The sequence below is a fragment of the Cololabis saira genome, chromosome 10, assembly GCF_033807715.1.
Source record: "Cololabis saira isolate AMF1-May2022 chromosome 10, fColSai1.1, whole genome shotgun sequence".
NCBI lineage: Eukaryota > Metazoa > Chordata > Actinopteri > Beloniformes > Belonidae > Cololabis > Cololabis saira.
In genome coordinates this window covers 17460120-17474386 of record NC_084596.1, presented here as the reverse complement: position 1 = coordinate 17474386, position 14267 = coordinate 17460120, and the positions used below count along the sequence as shown (strand labels likewise).

General features: G+C 38.9%; 1 protein-coding gene and 1 non-coding gene across 4 annotated transcripts in view; one reads left to right on the top strand and one right to left on the bottom strand.

The window, feature by feature from the left end:
• Nucleotides 1-14267, bottom strand: part of LOC133452497 (contactin-associated protein-like 4) — a 138019-nt gene that overhangs the window by 40714 nt on the left and 83038 nt on the right. For all 3 annotated transcript variants that reach the window (XM_061731842.1, XM_061731843.1, XM_061731844.1), the window contains exons 9-11: nt 10471-10620; nt 9716-9887; nt 1839-1945 (exon numbers count right to left, since the gene is read on the bottom strand). In XM_061731842.1, the coding sequence (XP_061587826.1) occupies nt 1839-1945; nt 9716-9887; nt 10471-10620 (429 nt within the window). The remainder of the gene's footprint in view (nt 1-1838; nt 1946-9715; nt 9888-10470; nt 10621-14267) is intronic.
• Nucleotides 7349-7431, top strand: trnal-uaa (transfer RNA leucine (anticodon UAA)). Its single transcript has one exon. It is a non-coding gene; the product is annotated as a tRNA-Leu (tRNA).

The following is a 14267-nucleotide window of genomic DNA, read 5'->3' as shown; positions in this document are numbered from 1 at the left end:
GATATTGCGATATATTGCCATAGCGATAATTTTTCCCACCCCTAATTATAACTACTTTTGTATCAACATTAACCTTATCAGCATTGTTGATATGAAAATGACACATTAAAACACATTAAAATGATACGAGTATGACATTTTCATTCTTTAGTTTTCTTTACCGCACTATTCCTGTATATAAACAGTTACTGTCACACTGTACGTAATAATGTAAGACACTCACATAAACTAGGAAAATGAACAATAAGTGCCAAATAAACTTTTATTCTGAGCTAACAATCCAAAACCTAAGGTTCTGCAGTTGCACAGAAATTCCAAAACATGAAAAATTGAGGAGCATTAATAACTAAGAGGAAACTTCGGGTTTAACTCAGGGCTGACTTACTTTATTTCGAGGTCTAGTTTGCCACCATCTCAAATTATACTGGGAACCAACAAGCTCAGGAGCAGGCTCATTTTAGAAATGAAAGTTCAACACAGGTAAGAGCAATGCTGCTTGTCCAATCACTTCCCTCAGAGAACAAAAAAAAGGATGAAGCCATTCTGTTTGACCTTTACTTTAAAAATCAATCGAGAAACATCTCAGACTTGTACACTCTATTGCTCCGAATCTTGTTGCTGCTGACTCAATGGTTAGGAAATTGTGTTTATTTTTTGTCTTTATAATATCTAATTATGTTTCCTCAAACATTGTAGCGGTCTGTGGGATATCATATTCTCCAAACTGCATTCAAGTTGATCTTTGCACTCATTCATAACCACACCCATCTTATAAAATTCTTTAAAACCACCTTGCCAATTGCACATGGTCACGTTTCCAAAATCGACAGGAACCAAACCTGTGGGTTTGGTTACATTTCACAGGAACCCTGTTCTTACACTGGTGTCCACAGAGTGGGTTGCAGCCAGTTTATATGAAGTTAATAGCTAATGCATAGGGATTTGAATAAACGTACACATGACAACAAAGGCCAAAACAAGATCTAGTAAAAAAAAGAAAAAAATACAGGAAAGAAAAAATCCAAAATGAGTTGGAAATAACTCTAACGAGTGAACGAAGGGAATAAAGGATAAGGATGACATAAACGGACAAGGAAATAAACATAAAGGAAGAACCTGACAAAAATGAAAAAGAGGGAAAAACACAAGACTAATAGTGCATTTTAGGCAACTGGGAATTTTCACCTGCAGAAACGACAGCCTTGCATGGACTATGCTGCTAACAACAGCCCCCGTTTCCAACATGACGGAGGTTAGAATCAAAGTACAACAGCATAAAAGTTGGGCTTTTTTTGTTAGGTTTTCTTGCAACAAACATTTCTCCTCTCCAACATCAGCATTCTAGTTAATTTCCCACTGGCCTCTTTTGCTCAGCTGTTTCTGTTGATAAGCATTTGTTGTCAGGTCAAAAGCAACAACGCAAACCTGGAGGCAGTTTGGTTTTTCTTCTTTTTTTGTCACTATGTTTCAAACAGGGGGACGTTGAAATCAATGTGGTTTTGACTTCATACATCGGGGCACACAGGAGAGGTGGCATGAGAACACCAAAGTAAATGGGAACAGGTGGAACTAATCACAGAGGAGGGGTGGAAAGAAAACAAACACATAAAATAGAACAAACTCAAACAGATGGCGAAAGACAGGTCCATGATAGAGGTGGATTACCCAATGATTACTGTTTAAAATCAGCTGGCGGTTGGGAATCTGAGGCTTTTACACACTTACACACACACACAGATCTCTGGTATTATGTGAATTTCTCATGCTAATGTGCAGCAGCTTCATGGTTCTGTGCAGATCATAGACCTAGGCAGATGTTTGTGGGTCATGTGACTCACAGCTGTGGCAGGTCGCTCCGCTGTAGCCGCTGTCAGAGCAGTTGCACTGGAAGACCGTCCAGGACTGACTGCAGAGACCGCCGTGTTCACAGCGGCTGGGAGAACACCTATGAGACAGGGACGAGAGAAAACACCTTAAAGACTCTGATCCTTTTTATTTTCTTTCAGCAACTTCAAGGGCTTGTGTGGGATTTGCTTTAATGTATTATTTTTGCTGTCAAGTAACAAAAAAATGACAACATAAGTAACTGTACATTTCATAGTATAATATAGAGGAAGAGAGAATAGAGGAAGAAGATAAGTAAAAAAAGAAAAAGGTAACTTTGGTTGTTTTTTGCATAGCATTAAGTGTTTTTTCTCAGTATTATTTTTTTGTGGTTTTAATTGAAATAGAATATTATGCATGTGTCTTGTTCATTCACAGCTCAAAGTTAAGTCTGGTCAAATTAAGATCGTTATGTCAAAAGTTAAGATGAAACACTCTTCAAACTTATCCTTGTTGCCAGGAAAAGATGTTCCCAATTAGTGTTTCTGAGGGCTACAACCACACCGTCAGATATTTCACTTTCCTAAGTAATTTAGTTTTTCTCATACACACTCATTATATCTACATGCCTTATTTACCTATTAGCTTCTTTTTTTGCATCAGGGATACATCCGTGAATAAAGTGCAACCTTGCAAGTATAAGTTAGCCATGGGAGGTAAATGTATGGACATACGGCAACTCAAAATCAGGAAGTGTGTGTTTTGATAATAGGTGAACAATGTGTTTACTGAAACCCAATGATGAAGAGCGAACAGATGACTAAACAGAACCACCTGTTCATTGTCTTTTGCATCCAAACTGCTGTTTACTCTCAAGCGAGTAAGGTCACAGAATTGAGCTATTTTATATGTGAAATGTTTGATTTTGAGGTTTTAAGCAGTGACTTCTCTCTAATAAACCTCTCTAATAAGTTGGGCAGTACTTTTTATTTTTTTTACTGTCTGCGTTTAGTGGTGAGGTGTTGTTGATGATAAAATGTTAACAACTGTGGCTATGTTAAATTCTGCATTTGAGTCCATTCACATTCGTTTATCACTTATTTGGTTCAAAAGAGGATGGTCGTCAATCTTTAGCAGGACATTAACAACTCGTAGAAATTGGGTTGGGGTGTGCTGGGGGTTTAGACAGATCTAAAGAAAAATCTTTTAATTTTGTTTGGAATTTACAATCACCGATCAGGGAAACATGTCAGCATCTTGAGTGAAGAAAGTTTGATGTTGATATTTCCAGTAAGTGCATTTCCTCTCAAAGGGAATTCCATCTTAAAGTCCACGGTCTACTGACATAGACATTTTTGAACACGCTTCATACCTGCACGCTGTCCTTTGATGGTGACCACCCACCAAACGTTGTAACGCAAAAATACACAAACCCAATAAAATATGAGCAAACAGAGGAAGTAACAGCGGGGAACTTTGTCCTTGCTCAAACATTCACCCCCACAAGGGGTATATTATATGTACATGCATACACGAAAAAACCCTGTGCATATATTCCAAAAACCCGAAACACTGTGATTGTGGCAAATACTACCAGAGAAATATGCCGTTTCACATACTGATAGAAACACATGAATGATTGGTCTGACTGCAAACAGCCTTATCTAAGAAACACATCTGTCTATAATATTTATTGTAAGCCCTCATGCACCAAGGAAACAACTCCGCATACACTAAATCAGACCCGCAGTGCCTTGTGAGCCAAATGGCCAATTTAGCCAAACAAAAACCGCACTAACCGAGCTCAGTCAACCCTGCACAGAAACCCAATTGTATCCTTAGTTTGTACTAAAATTTTTTAGCCCAACATGTGTGAAACAGAAGCATCCCTCACAGTCTCTGAAGGTCCAGTGAAAGAAGAGAGAAAAGAATAAAAGTAATAACAAAGGAAGAAGCAATAAGCTGAGGGGCAGAAATAAAACATAAATAACAGCAAGAGATAAGATGAACAAAAGGATGACAGAAGATGAAGCAAGGCTGTTGAGAGGACAAGATGATGAAGAAATAAGTTGAGATGAAAAACAAGATAAAGAAGAGGCCAGCTGTGGAGTCAAAAGAAAAGACAAAGGAGAACAGTTTTTTTTAAGACGAAAAAAGAAAAGGACCCGCATACAGTCAGATAAACAATGCAGTAAACAATGTTAGTCATTTCTGTATTCTATATATACATACTGATATGAAAATAACTAAAATGATGACGGCAATAATGTTGATAGAAATGAAAAACATAACCACCCTGATGGGGATCTTTCCATTATTTTTCATATAAGTAGGAGGTATAGGAGTGTAAGAGAGAGTGCTGAGCTGACATCAAGCTCGCTTTGGACCTGCTTTCATTCATGCCATTAATGGAGTGTTTGTGTTGGCAAATAATAGTCTTCGCTATTTGCAGCCATAAAACACAGAAATGCACACAGCCGTACATACAGCGTAGCAATAACCTGCTCTGAAATATGACCACCCCACTGAAGCAGTGTCTGTGAGTCCATTTTCCACCTGACTTTACTGCGTAATCCATCCCACGAGCCCAAAATTCAATCAGCAGGATTACAGTGAGGGAGTACAAGGTGTGTGTATTTGCTGGAAAACAGGTTTTTCTGATTTGTTCCACTGAGATGTCATATCTTTTGAGGAACTGTAGTCTGCTGAATAATCATGCATAAGCAGAGGGACATTTAATTAAAATCATTCAAGCAGTGTCTCCATATTTGGCAAAGATATCTGTTCATCTTTACATTCAATTACTGCCTATGTGGTGTGTGTGTGTGTGTGTGTGTGTGTGTGTGTGTGTGTGTGTGTGTGTGTGTGTGTGTGTGTGTGTGTGTGTGTGTGTGTGTGTGTGTGTGTGTGTGTGTGTGTGTGTGTGTGTGTGTGTGTGTGTGTGTGTGTGTGTAAAAGCCTCAGATTCCCATCCGCCAGCTGATTTAAAATAAGAATCATTGTGTGTGTGTGTGTGTGTGTGTGTGTGTGTGTAGGTGTGTAGGTGTGTAGGTGTGTGTGTGTGTGTGTGTGTGTGTGTGTGTGTGTGTGTGTGTAGGTGTGTGTGTGTGTTCCAGTTGGTCTCCGGAGGCAGGTTTATAATTGCTGTAATTGTCTCATTAATTGTGCTTCTATTTGCAGAGACAAGAAAACAGCAAACATTAGTTCTGCTCCCCCTCCTTCCACCCTCTCCGGAAATTCTGAGCTGTGACAGATTAGACAAAGTATTATACTTTATTATTTTAAAGAGGAGTTACTATATCCTTCAATATTCATTTTCAAGTCAAAATATTGTATAATTAAATAAATACTAATTTGTATCCCTTCATAATAATCTGCGACAATTAATATTTTGTGTTATATTACACATGCATATATTACATCCTCACGTATTACATAATATGCCCGTGAGACAATCCATCACATAATAGCAGGATGTAAGATGTAGGCAGAAGCAAGCAGCTGCAGTAGTGCACAGGAGCATATGTACTGAAAAGTCCCAAAGTCGAGATGGGAGATACTTCCAGCGATGATGAAGAATAAAAGAGCAAAGATCTTGTGGGACTTTCAGATCCAGACTGATAAAGAGGTGACGGCTAACCCGTCAGACACTGATGTGGTCGACAAACTCCAGAAGACAGCAGTAATGACGGATGCAGCAATTCCAAGGAACCACAACATCAAGAACAGGAAACACGAGAAGCTGGAAAAAGAGTTGAAGGAAGAAACAGAAAACATGTGGAAGGTGAAGACTACAGCGGTGGCTGTACTTGGAGCTGTGACCTCCACGCTGGGAGAGGGGTTCCTGGAGATCCTGGGAGCAACATTTAAGATTTCTGTCCTAGGAACAGGACAAATACTGTGTAGAACCCTCAAGCTCTCAGGTCCTCTAGTACATGGATGGATGGATGGATGGATGGATGGATGGATGGATGGTGTGAGGTTAATCAACCTTTGAACTTGTTTTGTCATTGTGAAACTGTCACATGCTTGGCTAACAGAAGCCACATCAGCCACTTCCTGATCTACTCAGGTTTTGGACTGTCCTGGTGACAGGTGACCACTGTAATGTCAGGACTCAATCATACATTATCACTTCCACCCATTCTCCACTACCCATTGTCTACTGTCTATTGTTTACTATGCATTGACCTTATATGATAATTTCCTGTCAAAGTTTCTTAATAAAAGCATCTTCTAGAGGGAGGATCTTGGGGGAAGCTCAGGAGTTCTCAATGAGGGCCATACGTTGCCCTGCACTCCTGTTGCTCTCCCCCTCCTGCAGGACTGCGCTAAAAACCCATTCCAAGGTAGTCTCTGTGTCTTTTCTCGTTATGAATTTATGTAATGTTGATTTGGACCCAACAATGGATGGATGGATAGACAGAGTGGACTGCTGACATGCTGGCAAATGTCTTAACCCTATAAGTTCCTGTGTTTAGTTCCATCTTTTCATCTTCGGTTTTTCAATTCCACTGGTTTCCAGTGTCTGCATCTGCTTTAGAAACTCGCCTTGATTTTTTTTTTTTGATAATTCCTCATTTATACTTCTTTATCAAAGGTACTCTTCATTTCTGTGACCTTTAAATGTATGAAACCGAGTCACAAATTACAATTTATTTTTTTGACATAGCTTCCACTACTCTTTCCCAGGTCTTCATTATGTGACTCTATATTGTCCACATGTTTGTGTAATATTTATATCTTAGTGGAATGATGTAATGTGTATAGTCATACTGTTACATAACATCAAAGATGTTCCCACTGGTTTCCACAGTACGCTCACCACCTGTTTGTTATAAGTAGCAACGTCTCCGTGCTTGCTTATTAATTTTGGTTCAGATTATCGCTCTCTAACATGTTAGTCAGCAACGTTCAACAAATAAATTGCTCTGCCAAGTGAGAAAAATGCATCTATCCATTTTCATCCGCTTATCCGGTACTGGGTCAGCAGCCTGAGCAGAGATGCCCAGACTTCCCTCACCCTAAACACTTGCGATGGGTCAGACGGGTCATTCTACATTATCTCGCGTGGAGGATGCTTCAGCATAACAAAAGATTTTAATCAATGAAATTTCAGCTTTGTGGCTCCAGTTTCGGGAAGGCCCGCCCTTTTGGATTCCAACATGGCCGTGCCTAGTGCACAAAGTACGTAGTGACCAGAGGCGGATCTACAGTTAGGTACATAAATATTTGGACATTGACACAATTTTCAGTATTCCAGCTCTGTACAACACCACAATGGATTTGAAATGAAACAATCAAGATGTGCTCCCCCCCTGGGGCTAAGCCCCGGATCTCCTGACATCCTAGATCCGCCCCTGGTAGTGACTATAAAGTCTGACAAGACTGGTGGGGAAGAACATAATGGGCCCTGACTTGAACCCACTGAGCACATTTAGGATGAACTGGAAGAGATTTTTCTTAATAAAAACCCAGATATCATGCGTAATATCAACTATAGTATTTGTATCAAGCCCTGTACATCAGGATGCCAGAGTGGTTAAGGTGTTGGGCTTAAGATCCAATGGGCGAAAGCCCTCGTGGGTTCGAACCCCACTCCTGGTAGGCAATATAGATATTTTGGAAACTTGAAGACATCTGTTAATATCACTCCCAAGGGAGAAAAGACTCAACAGTTTATGAAAGCTTCAGAGAGAATCATCTCTACATAAGTAAAGATAAAGTGTTCCATCTACTTTTCAACAAATTGTTATAATCTCTGAATTTGGCATGAAAATACTCTGGTTAAGATGGTTAAGGTTTCTCAACGCCCACTTCGGGTAAGACTGTGGGCTTGTGAGTAAAAGTGAAAAAGTTTGTTGACACAGTTGTATCAATTTGTATCCCCCTCTATTCTTTCAAGACACTTTTTATATAACTTCTGCAACACAAAGAGCTTTACAGTTTAACAGAAGCAACATAAAACATTAAAATAATAAAAAAAGAACAACTCACTACATCTCCCACTAAAAGACATCCAAAAAAACATGAAATACATGTCACACACCAACACACGACTACACAAATACAAATAATTTGAAGGAACAGAGCAGATATGGGGAAAACATCTCCCTTAGTCTATAGCAAAGTAAGCAAATAAATAACTAAACAGCTAAGTACTTAACACAGGGTATGAATAAATCAACCAATGAATAAATGATTAAAAATAAGTAATTCAAGAACAATGTCAAAATAAAACTTAAATCCTAAAACTGTTCTTTATAGGCTAATTGGAGCATTTTATTTATTTCTCTCTGATGAGCACAGTTCATCATAACAAGAAGACAGCAGTAACAGCTCATATCAAGAATCCATCAATGGCCAAAAGCAAAAATAGAACCTGTTTGGGTGAAAGCAGATTCAGAATGGTAATGGTTCTCTTTCCTTGCTCTTGTACAGCAGACATGAAAACCCACAATTTGTACATACAAGACAACACAGCACGCAACCAATATGACTGAGAGATTAAAGTGATTTAAACTCACAAACCCTTAAAGATATCCAGATTATTACAATTCAAATAAATGCCATTTATATATATATATATATATATATATATATATATATATATATATATATATATATATATATATATATATACATATACGTAAAAAAATGTTCTCACCGTTTTGTTATTGAGTTGTGACTGTGTCTCGTCAAGCCTTATGTGTATATCTTGTCTTGTCTTTCCCTTGCTCCCTGCTGGTCTGTACTGGTTCCACCCTCCATGTACCAGGCCAGGTTTTTGGGTTTTTCTTGTTTAAGCTCTTGTGTTTTGTTTTTGTCGTTGGTAATTCCTGCTCTGCAGCGTTTTTGTTATTTCAAGTTAATGGATCACGTTTGTTTGGAATTCCTGCCTCCTCGTCTCTCCCGCATTTGGGTCCTACTCATCCACATTATGCCATTTTTTTGCAAAAGGGTCAGAACATACATCAGACATCTCGTTTCAGCAATGACAAATTACAAAGGGAAGCATAATGATTTTAAGGCATAAATGATGATTCATCCTTACAATTCAGATAAAAAGAGCTAATCTTTTACGGACAAAGTATAAATCTGGACACACAGCCTAAATGGCCCTCACAGGAGTTTTAATTTAATCCAAGTGACCAAGGCTATATCTATTTCCTCTCAAGTTCATACATCCTTACAGGTTCAAAGAAGACTAATTGTGGATAATGTATATATTTGACTATCTGTATTTACAAACTACACACCCCACGTTTTATGTCAGCATCTGTTAATCTTGCTCCAATCTTGCTCTGTGTCACAGGCTTTAAAGCTAATAAAATAGCCATAAATTCAGTTCTGATCTTGCCTCCTCATGTTTAGTATACCTTACTGCAAGGTGGACGGTGTGAGGTGCACATGGAAATAACACAAGCTGCTGTAGATTTGAGTCTTTAGTTAGATGGTTTTTGTCGATTATTTGAGTTCATAAGGAATCATGACACACCACTGGTTCCCATGCTGACCAGAAAATGGAACAGCTGGACAATTCAGCCTCACAGAGCACGACTGGAAGCTGTTTCTATAAATTTACACCCTTACATTCTGGCAAGGGCAGATCTGAGAAAACAGCCCCAACATACACTACCATTCAAAAGGTTTTGGGGGGTTTCAGTGAATATGTGCATGTAGACTTGAAGTCTTAACCACCATTGAGTTATAATTTATCCTTTTGTTTGACATCAGTGGTGAACATTTTGGATGATTTTACCTGATCACAGTGCAGTTACCTTTAACTGTGTATCTCCCCCCGCCGACCAATTCATTTGAACGAAAAGAAAAGTGATTCCATATGTTTGACTGGTTGAATATCTCATCAAATGGTTTTTGTTTTACTGACCTGTCGATGATTCCACACATGTCAATCTGGAGGTTGCTGTAACTTCCCAGCTGCTTTTGTTGCACTTTGATCAGGTCTATGTTTTGGCTGTTTAGAGTCAGTAAACGCATGCAACCCTGGAAGACACTAAACGGGTTTCTGCATCCCTGACTGTCGTCTTCAGCAGGACAACCTTAGGGGAAGAGAATCAGAGCCGAGTGTTATCCAATGACTGAAAAAAAATGAAATAAACAACATATAGATCAGATGCAGTAACATTATACAAACAAACAGGTTCAAACAGTGCTGGTTTCATCTTGGAAGTATTAGACTGTAGTAGAGTAGTAGACTTAGCGATATCCAAATATAGAGTGAGGGACAGCAACATCAGGCTGCAGACATTGACTTCTTCTGCAATACTGGTAGATAGTTGCACCGTGCCACCCTGATTTTTGGACTTTTTGGACTAAACATATTCACTAAACTCCTTTTTTTTAAATTCTAAAGAACATTGCATTTTCATTCGTTTTCTCAATGCTGTTTTATGGTTAAAGACAATCTTTGGAGCAATACCACTTGTGACCACAAGGAGCGCTGACAAAAACGCCACTGCCAGTAGTGTGCTAACAAATGGGGATGGTCAGGCCCCACTTGACTTGTAATACCAGTTTGTCCCACTAAATGTGCACTTTATTGTCTTCAGTTAGAGTATACCGTCCCCATATTTTACGACTTTTTTTTTTTGTTAGGAGGGAATTGCCTGGTTATTTTCTTACCACCAAAGAAGAGGTGGCCTTCCACAGCGACATGAAACGATGGGCTGGCCTGAGCACTGCCTCCTTCCTCTTTATCCACAGCAATGGTCAGACGACCTCGTCTGGAGCTCAGTTCAACTGAATGCCACTGACCATCATTGAGAGAGGAACCTGGACACCAGATATACATCACAAACTCTGCTTTACATTTATTCAAGGGTGATAGGGACAAATCAAATGAAATTATAATATATATCTGAGGATCTAATTATTTTTCTTTGTCAGTCATTTTAAACTAAATCTAAACATGGGCAATCCAAGTAGTATGGAGCAAATCGGATATCTTTTAAAGCTGGAGCCACCAACACGTGCATTAAATTGCGATTTGGAAGCAGCTTTAATCAAGTCTTTTTTTTTTCTTTTCCACAGTGTCAACAGCATTTACAGGGACACAATAACAGTACAAATTGATTGCAAAAATAGCAGTAGCAGGCAAGTTTCCCATTTCCTACATCCTGTGTGTGTGATTGACTTGTACCAAATACATGCAGGGTGGTGTCAGCCTTGTGTATCTGTATTTTGTTAGAAGATAAGGGGATAGATCAATATCTCATTATCTCCACCTCCATTTTTTTTTCTTATTGGTAATGCTTTTCTTAAGAACACTGTCATCTTAAAGTAACATCTGCAGCCCAGGTGTAATAGTAGATACACCGCCACAGCTGATGAAGTGAATATTCCAGTTAAATTTGGTCTAAATTTGTCAGAAAGTAAAGTGCTTCTGACCTTGGTAGTTCAAACCTCTGAGTTGCAAAATAAATCTATACAGCTGACCGTTCACTAAACCCCTTTCCAAACTGTGATTGTCCACGTCTACAACTCTCAATATAGTGTGTTGAGCTGTAGTTAGCAAGCTGTAAATCTTAATTGCTCTTTCAAGATCGAATCTGGTATTAACATGCATATTTCATTATGTGATTGCGCAACAGTGAATGCCACCCAGCTTTTTGAGTGATCCTTTGCAATCATATGCCCCCACATTTATGTAAACAAATGCAAATCCTACATCACCATGTAGGACACAAATAGATCAATTTATAGTTCTGCAAAATACTGACGCATATACTGTAACATTAACATGCTTCACATTTGTCTGGGTTGCATTAATATCGGAATACGCTTTCCAAAAATGCCTTTTTATATAATCAATTTGATATGACAGATGGGTAAAAATCAAAAAAAGACACAGGGGCACAGAATTTCTATTTTTCTTCAGCCTTCTTCAGTCTTCAGCTTTTATGCACAATGAGTTTATGTGCAAAACGTTAATGAAAATGCCAGAAAAATGAAGCTAAGAGCTCTGCACACAGGAAAAAGGTGTGTTTTTATGCCTGCAATATATGGTAGTGCATGTGCTGAAATATTTAAGTCACAATAACATATTCCACATTCCACCAGTTTCAGAAATATGTGTAGCTTCGCTCTAAACATTCAGAGTATGTGGTGGTTCCCAAGAAGCACCAAAGGCTTTGTAGCTACTGTATACCGAGCTGTTTGGTTTGATGTCATTAGACTTTCTGTGACTGATACATCAGTGTTATGTTACAAGTATGTTATGAAAATAATAAAGAAGTGTTATATATGATTCACAACATAAAACATTAACATTTCAAATGTTAAAGTTGATGATTTTCCTCTTTTGAGAACAATATTAGGTCATTTTGAAATTGATGGCAGGGACATGTCTAAAAGGTTAGTACTTGGGCAACAAAAGGCTAAAAAGGTACTAAAAGCAGAAACATCTGGAGAAACATCTTGCATCTGCTTAGGTTAACTGGCAACACGTCAGTAACATAATTTGAGGCAGAGCCTTGCAGAAGTAATGACAGGCAGAGATTCACTAATCTGTGAAAAACAGAAACGTCAAACAATTTCAGAATAATGTTTCTCAGCACAAAGTTGTGAAGGCTGTGAATATCACACCATCTATATCTGTAGATAACGTCATAGGAAGAGTCAGATAATCTGGAGGAATCTCTGTGTGCACAGGAAAAGGCTGCTAATCAATATTGAATGCCCTGATACTGAAAATCAATGTTGTTGGGGGTTTTTTTTCAATGTAAAATCAATACTTAGTTTTAATGTAGTGCTGCAAGAAAGTGAAAAGCTCTGTCATAAAGAAGAAAAAACATTTGCAACAAAATGCAACAAAATGCCACACTCTCCTCTGGCCCAAACCTCGTTCAAAATGAACTGAGGCAAGGTAGAAAACTGGCCTGTGGTCAGATGAATCAAAATGTGAAATTCCTCATGGAACCCATAGAGTCTATGCCCTCCAGACTAAAGATTCAGGGACCACCCAGCTTGTTATCAGTGCTCAATTCAGCAGCCTGCATCTCCTGATGGTAAGGGGGTTCATTAGGGCCTATGAAACGGGGCGCCTGCACATCTGAAAAGGAAACATCAATGCTGAAATATAGATACAGGTTTTAAAGCAACACATATTCCCAGCAAGACAATGTCTTTCTTAAAGAAAAAACCTTATAACTTTGAGCAAGATCATAATAAACAACATACTGTAACAAAAACATGGTTTTGTATTAGAGTCCATGAACTAAATTAGTCTGAATGACTGCAGTCCAGACCTTTTACCACCTGGCAACATTTGTTACGGCATGGAGAGAAAAAAAAAATACAACAAAGACCCATGATTGTCGAGCGGTTTGAATTGGAAAACATTTTTGTCCCATTTGTGTCCAATCTCCTCATCTGCCAAATACACGAGGACTGTTATTAAAAGAAGAGTGGATCCTGCAGGACAGCAAACATAACCCATCATTTATTACAGTGTTGCTTGTAAGTCCTCACAATGATGCCGTGTCTGGAGACCATCTCTTGACCCCTTAAAGAGGACCTATTATGGCATCTAATACCTATTTTAAACAGGCCTTGAATGTCTTAAAAACAATCTTTTTGATTGTTTTTGCTAAATAAATTAGAAATTCAGCCTCTGAGCCATGTCTTTATCTTTCCATTCTCTAACCTCATTATCTATGAAGCATTCTGAGTGGGCGGGGCTATGATAATGAGGCACTGTGCTGATTGGCTGTCTGAATGACGCGATACACCGCTATGAAAAAATGGCGGAAGCTCCGGCCTGCAGAGTTAGTTGTGGGCGTGGTTTCACGCATCGGAGGCCAACCTATGTAAAACGCATTTTCGTTACGTAACGACGGGAGCAGAATCTCAACAGCTCGTAGAAGCCACATCACACTAGATGTATCATCCGGGCGGCTGTACAGACACTGCAGAATTTGGTTGCTTTCCTCCTTCTCTGAGTTGGCAGGCTGAGGAGAGACCACTTTATATATATGTTAAAGCAAGAGAAAACGTGTTTTTCATAATAGGTCTCCTTTAAGCTTCAAGTCCTTCATCATCATCACCACCTTGTCATTGTGAATTGTCATCCAGATCTACATCCAATGCATACACTGCCAGATGATCAGGACTGTATTGACATATAGTCCCCATCTATCTGTAGATAAGCTTCATAAATAATGCACCTTGCCAAGACCTAGGTTTGGCTCGCCTCCCAGGCACACTGTAGGTGTTTGCAAGCTCATCGTTTATGAACATACCATTAAAAAAAAAATAGAAAATTCTATAAGAGCAGGTAGTGGAGCATACTTTTAGCTGACTTGTTTGACCTTGGCTGAGTTGTTTAAACACAACTCAAAGGAAGCAGTGCATCAGATGAGCTCTGATTCTTGTTCTCTTACCAGCATCGTTGGTGCAATGGCTGTAGGCGGAGTTCAGTT